The following is an 18,142-nucleotide window of genomic DNA, read 5'->3' as shown; positions in this document are numbered from 1 at the left end:
AACTATATTTGCTTAGCTTTGATTTATTACTTCGTAAAACAGCAAAGAAGCTTGCCTTATATGTCCTATATGGGCAAGCAGATCGGAATATGACAAAATGGACACACAAAATGCAAATGCTTAAGAAATATTTGGTACACAGGCCGCCGGTTGCTATATTTGTATAAAGAAGCTGTGGACATTATTCACAAGACAACCTGGATTCAAGATGTCTTCTACTCAAGATCTATTGGTAGTCTGTCTATTTATCTCCTTCCTGGTGTCTAGAATATTAGGAAATCTATTCATCCTTATAGTCCATTCCCAAAACTGGTTAAAAACCCATGATTTCAACCCATCCATACTTATCATCAACAGCATTGCTTTCATCAACATCTTCTTCCAAGGAACACTTACATTTCATAGGGTCACTGCTTTTGTGTTTCTGAAGTTCTACCTACAAAGCTTAATGGTGATTCCAGTGGTGGCCATCTTAATTTCATTGACCTTCTCTAGCCTTTGGTGTTCTACCTGCTTGTGCTTTTACTATTGTATTAAAATTGTGAATTTCAGCAGCTCTTTCTTCTACAAGATTAAGGCAAAGATTCCTGTGCTTGTGCCATGGCTACTTATTATTTTTATTGCAAAATCTTGGGCTATTGGACTTACAGCCTACTGGGATCTATACATGTACATCAATCCAATGACTGATTCTACCACTAACAATGAAACTTTAATATTTTCTTACAGTCTTAATAGTAGATGCAAATGTATTTATCAGATTTACATGCTGTTTGCTGCTGTTGCTTTTGCTATAATACTTGTCACTGCTGGGTCTATCGTTATCTCTTTGTGCAAGCATATGAAAAGGATGAAGAAAAACAGCGAAGACTCTGGAAATTCAAGACTTCATTCTCATTTATCGGCAGCTAAAACTGTGACTTCCCTCTTTTTGCTGTATTTAATATTCTATAGTTCCCTGATTTCAGTATTTTCTGAAGCAGAGAATAATGACAGCTTCATATTTATTCTTTCATTTGTTTTAGCCTCCTGTTTCCCAACATTTAATTCAATAGTTTTGATAATTGGCAACCGGAAGTTGTCAGATAGCTCAAAAAAGCTTTTAGGTATGAGACAGCATCTAACAAATGCTGAAGTCACTGTAACTGCCTCTTAGGGAATACTTAACAATGTCATACAAATTCAGAAACTTAGCCCAAATAATCTCAAAGCCCTATTTTGCTACTCATAGGGTTACATGTATCATACTTTTTTGGCTACCACTTTTTCATGTTTCCTGAAGTTGGCCTACTTAATCATTGGAATACTGTATATATTAAGGTTTTTTCCCTTTGTGATACATGTGATGAGTTGCCTGTTTAGTCTCACTTTTGCCACTTTTTTTTTTGGTGTGCGACTTTTTAGTCCTAAATAGTAGCTGCAAAAGTGAGTCTAGGGGGCATATGTACCATAGTTTTTTGGCTGCCACTTTTTCATGTTTCCTGAAGTTGGCCTACTTAACCATTGCAATGTATCTCAAGTTTTTTCCTTATGTCATACATGTGATGATTTGCCTGTTTAGTCTCGCATTCGCAACTTTTTTTGTTGTGTGACTTTTTAGTCCAAAAAAGTAGCTGCGAAAGTAAGTCGGTCTAAGCATGCTCTGTTTTGAAACCTATTAGTTGCAAGAATGGGTCAATTTCAGAGCCCAAAAGCCTCACACGTTGAACAAACATCTGGGCTACAAAGATAAATACGGCTACTGCATTAAATCCTGGAGGCAACTGACTTTGGTACGCTGCTTGATTCTGTGCCTAAAAAGTCTCACAAAAATTTGCCCCAAAAAAGAGAAAAATAATGTGATAGGAGGGATACCCATCACATACAATGTTGTTAAGCATAGCATCTTCAAGACTTAAGTAAAGATTGTATTAGCAACTCTTCCTTTCATTACCTAGAACACCCAAATAATTCAACTGGAATCATAGCTGCCAGTCAAATAGTCTTTATTCTAAGTAAATTCATATAAATACTAACATAACACACATAAGGAGCGGCAAATATCAAAATTTATATAAATACAAATTCAATGCACATTTATTTAAGGAGATATCACAGCTGATACAGGTCAGACCAATACCCTCCTAGTAAATATGTAAAGTAAATGCAGCACAGTCACAATTATTATAGGGTATCAGGATAAGGACTGGTATGTAATTATCCCCACATTTCTTATACTTATAGTAGTATCAAAGTATGGGAAACAGAAGGGGGAATGGACAATAGAATAGGCAACCCATCCTACCCTTCTTGGTGAAATTCCAAAAAGGCCAGAACTACTCACTTGGTTATTTCTATTTATTGGTAGGAATTGTTTCTACAAAATATATCACTGTACATATTGTATCTAATCTGTACCATTTGCCTATTTCTGTACCATGGTCTTTACACATTTACCTACTCAAGATACCCCATTTCAAAATTATTTAGACCCTATCATCTATTTCCAAAAAGGGTTGATCTACAGGTAGTGATGAGCAGATCTAAAATTTGAGCACTGGTGAGTTTGGCCAAACCCAAGTTTTAAATTTTTATTTGGGACAGGATGCCAAACCGAACCCAAAACCCTGGCACCGATACCCGCAATTGGTGCTAATTCATTGCAGTTTGGGTCCTCTCAACACTGTTCACAGATATATTTATTAATTTTGTGACATGTGGTATTAAACAAATTGTAAAAAAGAAGCCTCAGGATTTGTGTATGTCATGTATATGTCTTAGTATATAACCAGTGCTGTACATTTGCAAGTATTTTCATACCACTGTGTCCCTCTGTAAAACATGTACAAGCTAACATTGGCCTTGTTCCAATTCATTCATCCAAGATTCTGGCACCAAAATTTTACCTGGAAGAACTTTTCCATTGGGAAATACATGATTTGAAGTGATCAATATTTTATTTTGATGCATCTCAACTGTATAAGCAAAAATCAATCTTTCCATCTAGCAAGAAAAGAAAAACACAGAAAAGTTTTAATTTACTAATTTTTTTTCTAAAATTATTTAATAGAAGGGCAAAAATTAATTTGTCAAGTCAAAGTGATCTACTATACAATATTAAGAGGTCAGTACTCGGGAATAATTTTTGCTAAACAAAAACTTTCTAATTGACTCTTTTGTACTTTTCATTTCAGGTACAAAATGGTTTATTTTAACACAATTATTCCAGTAGCTTTTCATGTCATTTGTCTTGTTACTGGTTCAACCGGATGCCTATTTATCCTTACAGTGCAGTTTGTAGACTGGATGAAAACCCATAAACTTGTTCCAGTTGACGTTATCATTGTTTCTATTGGGTTTATAAACTTACTCCTCCAAGGATCGTTTGCTTTCAATGAGATCTGTGTCCTTTTGTTTGTGGAATTTTTAGTCCAGATCTGGGTAGTAAATCCCATAGTTGTTATTGTAACATCTTTGGCATTCTCCAGTCTCTGGTGCTCTACTACACTTTGCTTCTACTATTATGTGAAGATCATCAATTTTAATGGGACAATATTCTACAAGTTTAAAGCAAAGCTTCCAGTAATTATTCGTTGGCTTCTAATATTCTCCAATGTCATATCATGGATCACTGCGTTGCCAGCATACTGGGATATAGACAGACAAGATCCATTTCCCACTGATAATGATACAATTTTACCATTAACCTATCACTTGAACTTTAAGAGCAAATGTGACTGTATGTTCCATGTATACATGGTATTATCTGCCATGGCTTTCACAATCATCCTCTTCACTGCTGGGACCATCATCATGTCTCTTCATAAGCACATTATACAACTGAAGAAAAATAATGAAGGTCTCAGCCATACAAAGTTATCAGCTCATATATCAGCTGCTAAAACTGTAACTTCTCTTCTTGTACTTTATCTAATTTTCTATGCAACACTTAATGTTATATATACTAGTACACAAGATGTAGGCAGTATCAAATTTATAGTTTCTTCTATGGTGACCTCTTCTTTCCCAACAGCAAATTCAGTTATTTTGATTTTTGGAAACAGAAAACTATCAAGCACATTGATGTATGTTTTGGGTGTAAATTCTGTGTCTGGAAACACTGAAATTTCTGTAAAAACATAAATTATCTAACTTACATATTATTTAGGACTCAAATGCTGATACCCCCTCCTCCTCGTTGACTGATTTTACCCCATCACATACTTTGGAAGTTGCCCCACAGACCACTCCATTATCCAACTAAATAACACTTTAATCTGCAAATTGTGAGTGAGAACCCCATTGAGACCACTCATTAGACTTACAGGCCCTGCATCGGAAAGATATCAAGCTCTGCACTCCAAATGAACCACATGCTAGAAAAAGAGGCTTTATTTGAGGTGGGCAACCCAACATTTATCCAGTGGTGGGTCGAGCTACATCATGGATAGCATGAACCATTGGTTTCTTATATGGGGATCTTTGGCATCCTCAAGAGGGATGGTGCCCCTGGATCCTTCATAGTGAGGGTTATTTATTATTAATTATTTGGGATTATCTTAGTATCAGCAAACTTTTATGGTAGAAGGTAATGGGGATGTATTTATGTAACCTCCCCACTACCGGCTTTTGCCTCTTAGTAAAAGAAAAGAAAAAAATATAATTGATTACTCAGGAATGGTTGAGCTTACAGCTAAATTTCTTACTGTGCTGGAAACAGTGAAGTTGATGGAGATGGTGACAGGTCCTCTTCAAATCTTCTAATTCTGACGATTCTGAATGAAATGTCAGTAAAGGAATTAATTTTTTTTTAAAATGGAAGAATGATATTGTAAGCCCATGCAGTGAATTCCTAAAATTTCATCTAATAATTATCATTGGATAGTTTATGTTTCTACATCGATTGTAGACCACACTCTTTTTGGCAAACATTGGGTTAAGACATTCTGATTCTTGGAACAGGGAACGAAATTCCAGCTCACCTCCAGGCCTTGTTAAGCGTATACGGAACCAGCAAGGAACCCACCTCGTTTGGAAAGGCAAAACACCATAAAAAAGAATCCGATGGTCCAGCCAGATTGCACAGCATGTTCAAATTTTATTCAATTGAATCTTTACATCCACAGTGTAATTCCTATCCACCAACGCGTTTCAAATGGTACAACCTACCTTAGAATCATTGTGATTCTGGTCCTATATGTCTGGGCCCAGAATCTGATTGCTGCCGTCTTACAATTCAGATGTATACTAAGTTCATTATTTTAGGAGATGTGGAACAATCAGCTAAATATATTTGTTATATGATCACTTTTATTTATAGAAGTAGTACAGATGGCCTCTCTTAGTTATGCATCTCTTTGAGCTCATGCATAAGAAAAGTGAATTATTATCTACTTTTTGTAGATTTACATTGAAGGTATCAAAACTATGAATTAACAAACATGGAATTATATACTTAATAAAAAGTGTGAAACAACTGAAAATATGTCTTATATTTTAGGTTTTTCAAAGAAGCCACCTTTTGCTTATATTATTGTTTTGCACACTCTTTAGGTAGTTACCTAAAATGGTCTTCCAACAGTCCTGACTGAGTTCCCAGAGATGCTTAGCAATTGTTGGCCCTTTTGCCTTCACTCTGTGGTCTAGCTCACCCCAAACCATCTCGATTGGGTTCAGGTCTGGTGACTGTGGAGGCCAGGTCATCTGGCATAGCACCCCATCACTCTCCTTACACCCCCTCACTCAAATAACCCTTACACAGCCTGGAGGTGTGTTTGGGGTCATTATTCTGTTGAAAAATAAGTAACGGCCCAACTAAACTCAAACTGAATGGAATAGCATGCTGTGCAAAATGATATGCTAACCATGCTGGTTCAGTGTGCCTACAATTTAGAATAAATCCCCAAGAGTGTCACCAGCAAAGCACCCCCACACCATCATACCTCCTCCATGCTTCACGGTGGGAACCAGGGATGTAGAGTTCATTTTCTCACCTTTTCTGTGTTACACAGTCACATGGATGGAATTAAAGATCTCATATTTGGACTCATCAGACCAAAGCACAGATTTCCACTGGTCTAATGTCCATTCCTTGTGTTCTTTAGCCCAAGCAAGTCTCTTGTGCTTGTCGCCTGTCCTTAAGAGTGGTCAGGGCTGATTCTAGCCTTTTTGCTGCCTGAGGCAAAAATTTGAATGCTGATTCATTTGCTTTATTCATAAAGAGCCTCAATAATATATTTTGACATATGGTACAGGCTACACTGTTACTATTAATGTACAACCCTCTCTTATTTCTGCATTTATATACAACTGCCCTTTATTTATTAAAAGGCCTCAATATAACCCCACTCCCAATTAAATGTTACATGGCTCCCACAGTTTCAGCAAAATCCATATGTTACTTACCTTATGTTTTTACAATACACCATATAAAGCCCCTTTCACTCATGTATCCAACCTCTATATACAGCTCCTCCCCCCAGTTCTATTAAATACAGTTAGATTATACAATCTTCCATATAAATTATATACAGACCCCAATATACTACACATACATGCATATACATATTATATTATATACAGCCTTCTGTGATTATCTTATATAGCCCCAGTTAAATTGTAAATACATCAATATACAGTATATTATGTAGAGCCCCTGTAATTATATTATAAACAGTCCACCAGTTATAGACTACCCATATCCACCCACATATACATATTATATACATCCTCCAGCTAGATTTCCTATATTCAACCACATATTCATATTATATGCAGTCCACCAGTTATAGAATAGTGCAGTATATCCATACATAGATGCATATTATATACTGCCCATCCTAATTATATTATATCCAGCTCATCCCCCAGCCTCCATATTTTTAATATTAATTCCCAGAAATAAAAATAAGGAATAAAAAAGGATCAAAAAGTGATCCTGGAAACTACAGACCCGTTAGTCTAACTTCTGTGGTGGGGAAAATATTTGAGGGGTTTGTTAGAGATGCTATCCTGGAGTATCTCACTGTGCACAACCTTATAACCCATCGTCAGCATGGGTTTATGAGAGATCGGTCCAGTCAGACTAATCTGATTGATTTGTACGAGGAGGTAAGTTCAAGATCGGATCTGGGGGACACTGTGGATGTTGTATATCTGGACTTTTCAAAGGCATTTGACACCATGCCACATAAAAGGTTGGTATAGACTGAGACTGTTTGGAACAGGGGAAAATCTGTGTATTTGGGTAAGTAATTGGCTTAGTGATAGAAAACAGCGGGCCGTCATTAACCCCTTAAGGACGCAGGGTTTTTCGGCTCATTTCTCGCTCTCCAACTTCAAAAATCCATAACTTTTTCAGTTTTACGTGTACAGACCTGTGTGGGGGCTTATTTTGTGCGTAACAAATTTTACTTTCCCGTAATGTTGTTTATTTTAACATGCCGTGTACTGCGAAGCTGAAAAAAAATACCAAATGTGGAAAAATTTACGTCACGTTCTTGTGGGCTCAGTTTTTTCGACTTTGACTGTGCACTCAAAATAACACATCAGCTTTATTCTTTGGTTCGGTGCAATCGCGGTGATACCAAATTTATATAGGTTTTATTGTGTTTTAATACATTTTCAAAAATTAAACGAATGTGTACAAAAAAGAAAAAAAAATTTTGCCATCTTCTGACGCTAATAACTTTTTCATACTTTGGCGCACGGAGATGTGTGAGGGGTAATTTTTTGCAAAATGAGGCGACATTTTCATTGCTACCATTTTGAGGTCTGTGTGACATTTTGATAATTTTTTATTTCATTTTTTATGTTATGTAAAAAGGTGTAAAAGTCGCATTTCGGACATTTGGGCGCCATTTCCCGTCCCGGCGGCAATGACATGGTTAATAGCCAAGCACTGACCACGGTTATTAGCGGTGAGGGTTTTCTGCAGAATGCAAAAACCCCCACCTTTGTATGAAGAGGACTCAGCCCGTGAGCCCTCTACACACATCCCTAACACCTCTGCGCTGTAGAGCTACGGCGCAGAGCGTTAAGGGGTTAATGGCACATTCTCAGATTGGGTTGACGTTACCAGTGGAGTTCCACAGGGGTTAGTATTGGGGCCACTTCTTTTTAATATTTTTATTAATGACCTTGTAGTGGGCTTACACAGTCAAGTTTCAATATTTGCAGATGATACTAAGCTGTGTAAAGTAATAAATACTGAGGTAGATAGCTTAGCATTACAGAGGGATTTGTGGAAGCTTGAGGAGTGGGCAGAGAAATGGTTGATGAGGTTTAATGTAGATAAATGTAAAGTTATGCACTTGGGCCAGGAAAGCAAAAAGTATAATTACGTTCTAAACAGTCAATTACTTGGTAAAACTGGAGCTGAAAAGGACTTGGGGGTATTGGTGGATGGTAAACTTAGATTCTCATGATAAGGACATAGTTTTGCCCTTATACAAATCCCTGGTCAGACCACACATGGAATATTGTTTACAGTTTTGGGCACCAGTGTATAAAAAGGATATAGTAGAGCTGGAACGGCTACATAGGAGAGCAACCAGGATTATTAGGGGAATGGGGGGGATTAGAATACACTGACAGATTACAAAATTTGGAATTATTCAGTTTAGAAAAAAGACGACTGAGGGGAGACCTCATTACAATGTACAAATACCTGAACGGACAGTACAAGGATCTCTCCAAAGATCTTTTTATACCTAGGCCTGTGACCAGGACAAGGGGGCATCCTCTATGCCTAGAGGAGAGGCGATTTTACCATCAACATAGACAAAGGTTCTTTACTGTAAGAGCAGTGAGACTATGGAACTCTCTGCCGCAGGAGGTTGTTATGGCGGACTCTATGTACATGTTCAAGAGAGGCCTGGATGCCTTTCTGGAGAGAAAAAAAAAACGGGTTATGGGGAAAAAACATTTATTTAATTCTTAAAGGTTGGACTTGATGGACTTTCGTCTCCTTCCAGCCTTATATACTATGATAGTGCACGCCAGGTAATATCATGTCCTCCTCTTGGTCACACTAGCTTCCACTCATTTTGCACTATTTGTATGTGTTTATCCATGTTTATCATTTGGCGTCTGTGACCTCTGTTATTATTACAGTATACCTGCTAGCTATATAAGGGCTCTACCTCATTATTACTTTACACCCATTGTCGTTCATTACATGTTTGGGTCCCTTATAGTGTACATTTTACATTTGTTCATGTATTTTAGGACATATTACCTGCCGTGCTTTTTTGTATCTTTTCTGAGATGCTTCTCAGTCTATTTTATGCATTCCCATTGTTGTTTACTAAATAAAGATTTTCCCTTTTATGTTGTTGCATTGAAGCCTTGTCCTTTCCTCTTGTTTTTATTTATTTGGTATTTTGTAGTTTATCAGTAAGAGGCCTTCCTTTGGCTACATTGGTCGATATCACTGTCACTAGATTCTACAACTGTTACACTGTGCTTCGTTATTTTTTTGTATGTCAATTATATACTATGATACTATGAAATTTGCTACTCACAGCCAGTAACGCTCCCACAAAGACTCTGCCGTCCTCATCTTCTTTTCTCTTGCCAATGATCTGTGCAGGGACACAGGCGGCGGGACGTTATCACAAGCCGCTTGGGTCCACCAGAACAACAGACCGGTGCAGCCAGACAGGCCTGCACTGCTCTGTATATTAATCACATCTGTGTTCTTAAAGAAACAGACATGATTAATTTCATGGTGGGTGATTCAGACGGCAATGGTCGCCCGAATCACCCACATCACAGTCACCTGGGCTGCCGCTCTCATCAGGGATCGGGCATCTGCCACCTGAGGCAAAATTTCCATCTTACCTCATGGCAGATGCAGCCCTGGCAGTGGTTTCCTAGCAGCTATTTTACCATCAAGGCTGCTGCACACAGTCTCCTCTTAACAGTTGTTGTTGAGATGTGTCTGCTGCTAGAACTTTGTGTGGCAGCAGAGGTGACTCTTGGTCTTCCTTTCCTTAGGTGGTCCTCATGTGAGACAGTTTCTTTGCAGCGCTTGATGGTTTTTGCAACTGCACTTAGGGACACTTTCAAAGTTTTCGAAATTTTTCAGACTGACTGACCTTCAATTTTTAAAATAATGATGACCACTTGTTTTTCTTTACTTAGCTGCTTTTTTTCTAGCCATAATACAAATTCTAAGTCTATTCAGCTGTTTATCCACCTGACTTCTGCACAGCCCCATTTATAAGGCAAGGAATCCCACATTACCCCTGACAGGGCACACCTTTGATGTGAAAGCTTTTTCTGGTGACTCCCGTGATGACTTTTCTGGAAGCGATCAGGAAAATGCCAAGAGTGTGCAAAGCAGTAATCAAAGGCAAAAGGAATCTAGAATATAAGACATATTTTCAGTTGTTTCACACTTTTTTGTTAAGTATAGAATTCCACATGTGTTAATTCATAGTTTTGATACCTTCAGTGTGAATATACAATTTTTATGGTCATGAAAATTACAGAAACCTTTTTAAATGAGAAGGTGTGTCCAAACTTTTGATCTGTACTATATACATACACACATAAATATGCATGTAACTACCACATGCACATGTCATTTGATGTAAATTATATACACTCACCGGCCACTTTATTAGGTACACCTGTCCAACTGCCTGTTAACACTTAATTTCTAATGAGCCAAACACATGGCGGCAACTCAGTGCATTTAGGCATGTAGACATGGTCAAGACAATCTCCTGCAGTTCAAACCGAGCATCAGTATGGGGAAGAAAGGTGATTTGAGTGCCTTTGAACGTGGCATGGTTGTTGGTGCTAGAAGGGCTGGTCTGAGTATTTCAGAAACTGCTGATCTACTGGGATTTTCACGCACAACCATCTCTATGGTTTACAGAGAATGGTCCGAAAAAGAAAAAACATCCAGTGAGCGGCAGTTCTGTGGGCGTAAATGCCTTGTTGATGCCAGAGGTCAGAGGAGAATGGGCAGACTGGTTCAAGCTGATAGAAAGGCAACAGTGACTCAAATCGCCACCTGTTACAACCAAGGTAGGCAGAAAGGCATCTCTGAACGCACAGTACGTCGAACTTTGAGGCAGATGGGCTACAGCAGCAGAATACCACACCGGGTGCCACTCCTCTCAGCTAAGAACAGGAAACTGAGGCTACAATTTGCACAAGCTCATCGAAATTGGACAGTAGAAGATTGGAAAAATGTTGCAGAGTCTTGATTTCTGCTGCGATGGTAGGGTCAGAATTTGGCGTCAACAACATGAAAGTAACCAGCAAACTACAGATGCACAATATGAAGGATTTGAATGAAATGAAGTCCTATAGACCTTCTGGTTTTAGTATCTAAAGACAGAAGGTCCATTTCGCTTCTGTCTGAAGAACAGGAAAAGTTAGGAGCATCAGAATATGGCAACACAAGAATTTTTTAAAGGTATTAAGACATAACTATATAAATTTGGTCTTGTAGGAGATTTCTGTGCAAAAATGAGTAGTCTGCTCATAGAGGTGTCATTTTTCATGCTAGTTATTTTATGACATGTGCTTAGTGCGAAATTCAATTAGACCGATTTCTGTTATGTTTCCAAATACATTTTCTGCATTCTGAATAATTTAAAGCACTGGTAGAATGTATGTGTGTTTCCATCACTTTGCGTTCCTGTATCATGTAGATGCTAGTCAGTCACAGAACGCTTAGTAGCCAATAGTCACATTGCTCCCAGTAGTCAAAAGTCAGGAAGCCCTGAGCAATTAATAGTGATGCAGCCCCCAGTAGAAGGTAAGACTATTGATATTACTAATATTTCAGCTTTAATTTGAGGAGAGCTAACACGCTAACACAGTAGAAGGTAAGACTATTGATATTACTAATATTTCAGCTTTAATTTGAGGAGAGCTAACATGTAAATTATATTTTGAAACACAACCTATTAAATTCATAACAATCATCTTAAGATCAACAAAAACATTTTTAATAAAAAAACCTTTTAATAAACCCATATATAAAATAGTTATTATATTATATGAGTGTCATGATAAAAATAATTGCATCAAAAATGTACAAATATACAAAGAAATATAAATAAATATGGTGTTATAAACACCCCTATTTGACCTGCAGAAGATTTAGAGTGTTCTGTAATGCACCTTGGGCGGCAATGGTACATGTTCACCTGACACCGTACTGGTATCACACTGCCTGCTGTTGCCTCTTGTCTTTTCGCAGTACTCCAGGCAGCAGTCTTGTTGTCTACATGTGGGAGGGTGATTCGTAACCCCCTACAATTATTTGTTATTACTTTGCTAGCAGGCATACGGCACATTATTTTGGGGCTATGGTGGTTATTTATCATTAGGCGGCTCCTTGGGACAGTTCTATGTCTATTGTTGGAGCTCGTAAAAAGTCACAGCACATTTACCAGCAGGGGACTGGAGTAAGTTTGAGACTTTTTTCAAAAGTACCAAGTCATGAATCTGGCTTTGCACGGTTCTATGTTTAGGCCAGATTTATGAAGAGGTGTACATAGTCCTGTGTGACTTTTTAGCAGTGAAAAGTCTCTAAAACACTCACCTTCTTTTCTGCGACAGCATTCTTGGTGTGTTGGAGTATACTTAGATTTTTAAGTAACAGATGATATTATTTTTTAATGACTGAACTAATCACATCTGTTTGACTATATTTTCTTATACTAGCAAAAGGCTCCATTGATTCAAATAATCTGCGGCCAAGGTAGATAGAAATGAAAAATTGCCATTTTTTTGCATGTGTCAAAATGTGAAGTTTGGTTTATTTGCACACATTTCCATGTGATATGTTGGACGCAGCTTTGTGTGGTAATATGTATTTTCATTATTGGACCAAAAGAGGATGTGGAGGAACTGATTGTCTTCTATTAGAAACCACAAACACAATTATGTAGGGAAAACATCCAATGAATCACTCAACTACATTCAACTTGTTTTCATTTCTCACCTCATAAAAAGGCAAGAAGGCATTTTCATATGTAGGCAATTCTCTACAATTTATCTCCTACTCCATCTGACAAGCTCAAGCAAATGAGTCAAATTGGCAGTACAAAATCTATTCCCATATCTGATGAATTCAGCACATAGATTAACAACTGACATATTTCTACCTGGAAGAAGTGGACGTTGTTCTCAATTGTATCTCAAGTCAACATGTATTTTATTAATCCCCTTATTGTAGTTGGTATCCATATCTCCTTTCTGGTGACTGGTATATTAGGAAATCTATTTATCCTGATAGTTAATTTCCATAACTGGTTGAAAACACAAGATTTCAACCCATCCATGCTTATCATCAACAGCATTGCTATCATCGATATCTTCCTTCAAGGGGCAATTGTTTTTCATGTAGTCACCAACTTCTTGTTCCTGGAGTTCTACATACAAGCCTGGGTGGTGAAACCTTTGGTGGCCATCTTAATTTCATTGACCTTCTCTAGCCTTTGGTGTTCCACCTGCCTGTGCTTTTACTATTGCATCAAGATTGTCAATATTGGCGGCTCTTTCTACTACAAGCTCAAGGCAAGGTTTCCTGTATTTGTACCGTGGATACTAATTACTTCTATCGCTACATCTTGGTTAGTTGGACTTCCAATCTATTGGGATCTATACATGGACATAAGGCCTTTGACTGATCTTACAGCTGCAAATGTAACTTTAATATTTACTGCCACAATTAAAAGTAGATGTGAATGTATTTTTCAGACATATAATTTGTTGGCTGGTGTTACTTTAGCTGCAATACTTGTCACAGCTGGAGCCATTGTCATCTCTTTGTGTAAGCACATGATACGGATGAAAAAAAACTGTGAAGGTTCTGGAAATTCAAGACTTCGTTCTCATTTATCAGCCACAAAAACTGTGACTTCTCTTCTTCTACAATATTTGATATTCTATGGGTTTCTGAGCTCAATATTTATTGAGTTGGACAATCCTGGGGGTTTCATATTTCTCTTTTCATTTATTGTGGTTTCCACTTTCCCAACTTTAAATTCAATGATTCTGATTACGGGAAATCGTAAGTTGTCAAACAGTTTGAAGAAACTTTTAGGTGTGAGGGCGCACACTGCAAATACTGAAGTCACAGTTACTACCTACTAAAGGGTTTTAGTTTTTTTCATACTCTGTCTATAGGGAATTTTCTATCCTATGCATAGGTGTGCCTTTAATATTCAACATGCTGATTGTCCCCATCCCATTACAGAGCCAAAGCATATATGTATATTGTATTGTTATTTCTATAAACAAAATAAATTCTACCCATCTTTAATTGTCTGTTTATTTATATAGTTGATTTATATTTTATTCAATTCATAGAGAGATATATAAATATAGAGAGATGTACTTTACAGTTTTTCCTTACTATAATTTTTCTATAGCTGGGAACCCCTTACTATTGAGAAGAGAACATTAGCAGATTTTAAAAGTAATTTCCGGCCCTGTATACTACTAATAATTTATCCAAAATATTAGGTGGGGGTATGACATCTGCAAATGACTTATTCTCAGGGTAGGTCATCAATAGTATAGGGCGTCAAAAAGCCAGTTGAACACCAATAGCTTTAGGCCTTGTCTATTGATTACTGTTTAATGTGTTAAACGATAAGTGACTTTTTAGGCATTCTCTAAATGAGAACTAAGTCAGTTTGGCTCTTGCAGTCTTACAAGTATCTGGCCCATGTCATAAGGACCTGAAGGGAAAACTAATAGGACTGATACAAATGAACAATAATATCTTGTTCATTTAAAATTCATAACAATTTGTGTATTGGAATCCTTTGCCCTAATCTTTTCACTGCTCATTCGTTATGAATGTATCGTGCCCCAATGGGTTGAAATGCTTGATTCTTTAATATCATTGTGATATTGTGAAAATTTTATAAAATAATTTTAAAAAAAGACAGTTTAAGGTATGGTGGGAGCTGTTTTTTTCTTGGGGGCAGGGGTTGGGCTTAAAGGATATGTAATCCGACAGTTTGGGCAACCCATTCTAAACTTTTTCCTATGCCAACAGAGGAGTGAAGTGTTTTCTGCGCAAACATTTGTGACATTTTAAAATATCAGTATCTGGATTGCAAAGACAAACCAAGCGCAACAACGGAAAATTCAGTTGTGATGAACTTTGTGGGTAGGGAAAAAATGATTTAAAAACAGACATAAATGCAACCAAAAAAGTCACAAAGGTGGAAAAATGATTAAAGAATGTGATTAATCTTCCGCAGACATACATAGGGCCTGATGGGAATACATGTTAAACAGTGCTAATAAGTCTCTGGTTGTGGAAGGTTCTCCATCGGGGTGGAGGGAATACTGGGATAGGTCCAGCCAGGAAAGGCTCCAGTGTCACAGTATTCCCTCCTAAATACACAGCGCTGTGCCTGGACCAGGCAGTTTACAGTGCAGGTCATTTCCTTCTCACTCTTCTCACTACATTATCTATAGCTGCTATAGCTAAACTACTCACCGGAGACACAGGAGGCCACAACACCTACAGACAGACATGGCCACCTTCCACCACTCAGCAGTGCGGTCCAACGATAGGCCAGTCCTAGCCTGTACCCAAAAATAGTACCAATATAATAACAAACCTATATCTTATACCACAATAAACAAGACCTAAAAAAATCTCTTTTCATTGAGTAAAAAGTTATAGCTCACAAAAATGTTTTTTTTGCTAAGGTGGTAAAACATATGTATTGGTATCTTCTTAATCGTACTAACCTACAGAGGTATTTTGTACTAACCTACAGAAGTATGTTTTTTATACTGTATGGTGAACTAAGTAAACCTTTAACTCAATAAAGTCCCAGAATAGATGTATTTTCCTGCTCTCTGCAGGAAAGAGTTAATACATTTTATTATTAAAATATTATAAGTGTAAAAATGTACCTTTTGGAAAAACTGTTGGGGCAAAAAATCAAGCCATCATATGCCGATGTCAGATAAATTTTTTTTTAAAAAAAGCATAAATATAAAAAAAAATAATTTTCTCTTAAACTAAATCTACCATAAAATAAAGCGTGATAAACCAGGGTCTCCTACTCATAGGCACCATGACTATGGTTTTCTTATATTTGTTATCCATGGTCTCCTTACGTTTATAATTATGCTAATGATTCAGAAGCGCTATATGCATGGGAATAGAAGCTGGCTGTGCCCTGGTTTTACAGGCTGTTGTTACATTGCATCCGCACTTCCCAGTCTCATCTTCCCCCTGCACTTCATGTAGTCTCGGCACCAGTGAGCACACAGTGGGAGGGGGGAAATGCTCCTTCAGAATGTAATAGCCTGTGAATCTGCAACAAAAAGGATCTCTGATAACATCCTCTGACAGTCTTTCAGGCTCATTAGCATAATTTTAAACATTGATTATAAAAGGAAGGAGGCCATGGATAACAAATAAATGAAGATTACCACAGTCACAGGGCCTGGATCTATGAGTAAGTGTCCTCAGTTTATCATGAAGGATTATCATGCCCCTGGTTTTTAATGATAGATTTTCTTTTAATGAAAGATCAAATACAAAAGTCAGTAGTTTATATTGTACATTTCCTCTGAAATGTGTATGCTATGTGTGTTTGGTGAACAATAAAATCGGACCACTGGAGTACCTAGTAGACCAGAACATGAGCTCCACCCCCACCAATTCGAAACTGTATATTTCCCAGCAGCACTCTTCTGTTTAATTAATATTGTATATTTATATTTCTCTATTTAATTTTCTATCTGATTCACTTTGTCTATTTTACAGGATAACTTATGGATTTGCTGTTTTGTGGCTTGCAATATGGGATATAGAAGGAATGCCTCAGGATTTGTATATGTCATGTAAACAAGTGATAAATTAATTGTGTATATTTGCAAATATTTTCATACCAGAGTGTTTTGTAAAATGCTGAACAGATAAAACATTGTCTTCATTTTAATGCTTTCATTTGGGATCCTGCACCAATATTAAATCTGGGAGAAGCCTTACAATACGCATCCAATTGCTTTATATCAGGATTTTCTTCTTAAATAAGACTTAGAGAAATCAAACTAACTAACCTGAAAAAGTGGAGAAAGCACAGAGTTATTAAATAGGTAAATATTTGTTTCTTCAAACTATTTCCTGGAAAGTTAAAAATGAGTACAACAAAACAAGACTGATACGTGTGACTTTACTGAATATAACGAAGAGAAGTCAATACTTAAGACAGATCTTTTTTTAGCACAAGATTTCCAAAGACCAACATGTTTTATATTAACACAATTATTCTCGTTGTTCTTCATGTTCTTCTTCTTCTTACTGGTGCATCTGGAAACCTATTCATCCTTGTAGTGCAGTTTATAGACTGGATGAAGACCCATCAATTGGACCCGATTGACTCTACTGTTGGCTGCATTGGGTTTTCAAATGTATTTTTCCAAGGATCTGTTTCCTTCAATGCAATCTGTACCTTTCTATTTGTAGAATTTTATGTTCAAGTCTGGATTGTAAACTCATTGTCTGTTATAATGACTTCCCTAGCGATGTCCAGTCTCTGGTGCTCCACCACTCTGTGCTTCTGCTATTACATAAAGATCCTCAATCTCAATGGGACAATCTTCTACAAGTTGAAACCAAAGCTTCCAATAATTGTTCCATGGCTGCTTATTTTTTCTAACATCATGTCTTGGGCTGCTGGACTGCCATTGTACTGGGACATTTACAGGCCTAGTCCATTTCAGACTAATAATGTTACAAATGGACCATCAACCTATAACTTGAATTTTTTGAGCAGATGTGATTGCATTTTCTACATTTATTTGGCATTTTCTTCTGTGGCTTTCATAATCATCCTCTTCACTGCTGGGGCCATCATCAGGTCTCTCCACAAGCACATGACACAAATGAAGAGAAGCAATGAAGGGCTCAGCCATGCAAGGTTATCAGCTCATATATCAGCTGCTAGGACTGTGACTTCTCTACTTATACTCTTTCTAATTTTCTATGGTGCTATCAATATTACATTTTCTGAAGTACGAGACCTAGAGAGTGTCATTTTTATTTTGTCTTTTTTTGTCATCTGTAGTTTCCCATCTGCAAATGCAGTTATTTTGATTTCTGGAAATAGAAAACTGTCAAACAAGTTAAGGTTTGTCTTGGGTGTTAAAT

General features: G+C 37.3%; 1 protein-coding gene across 1 annotated transcript; it reads left to right on the top strand.

The window, feature by feature from the left end:
- Positions 1–208: 208 nt before the first annotated feature.
- LOC140105447 (taste receptor type 2 member 117-like) lies at positions 209–1,156 on the top strand. The gene has a single exon (XM_072129405.1). It carries the CDS (start codon positions 209–211, stop codon positions 1,154–1,156), a length of 948 nt encoding a protein of 315 aa, XP_071985506.1.
- Positions 1,157–18,142: the final 16,986 nt, after the last annotated feature.

The sequence above is a fragment of the Engystomops pustulosus genome, chromosome 11 (genome assembly GCF_040894005.1).
Source record: "Engystomops pustulosus chromosome 11, aEngPut4.maternal, whole genome shotgun sequence".
Taxonomy (NCBI): Eukaryota; Metazoa; Chordata; class Amphibia; order Anura; family Leptodactylidae; genus Engystomops; species Engystomops pustulosus.
Note: the sequence above shows the minus strand (reverse complement) of the source record. Positions and strands in the feature narration are given on the sequence as shown.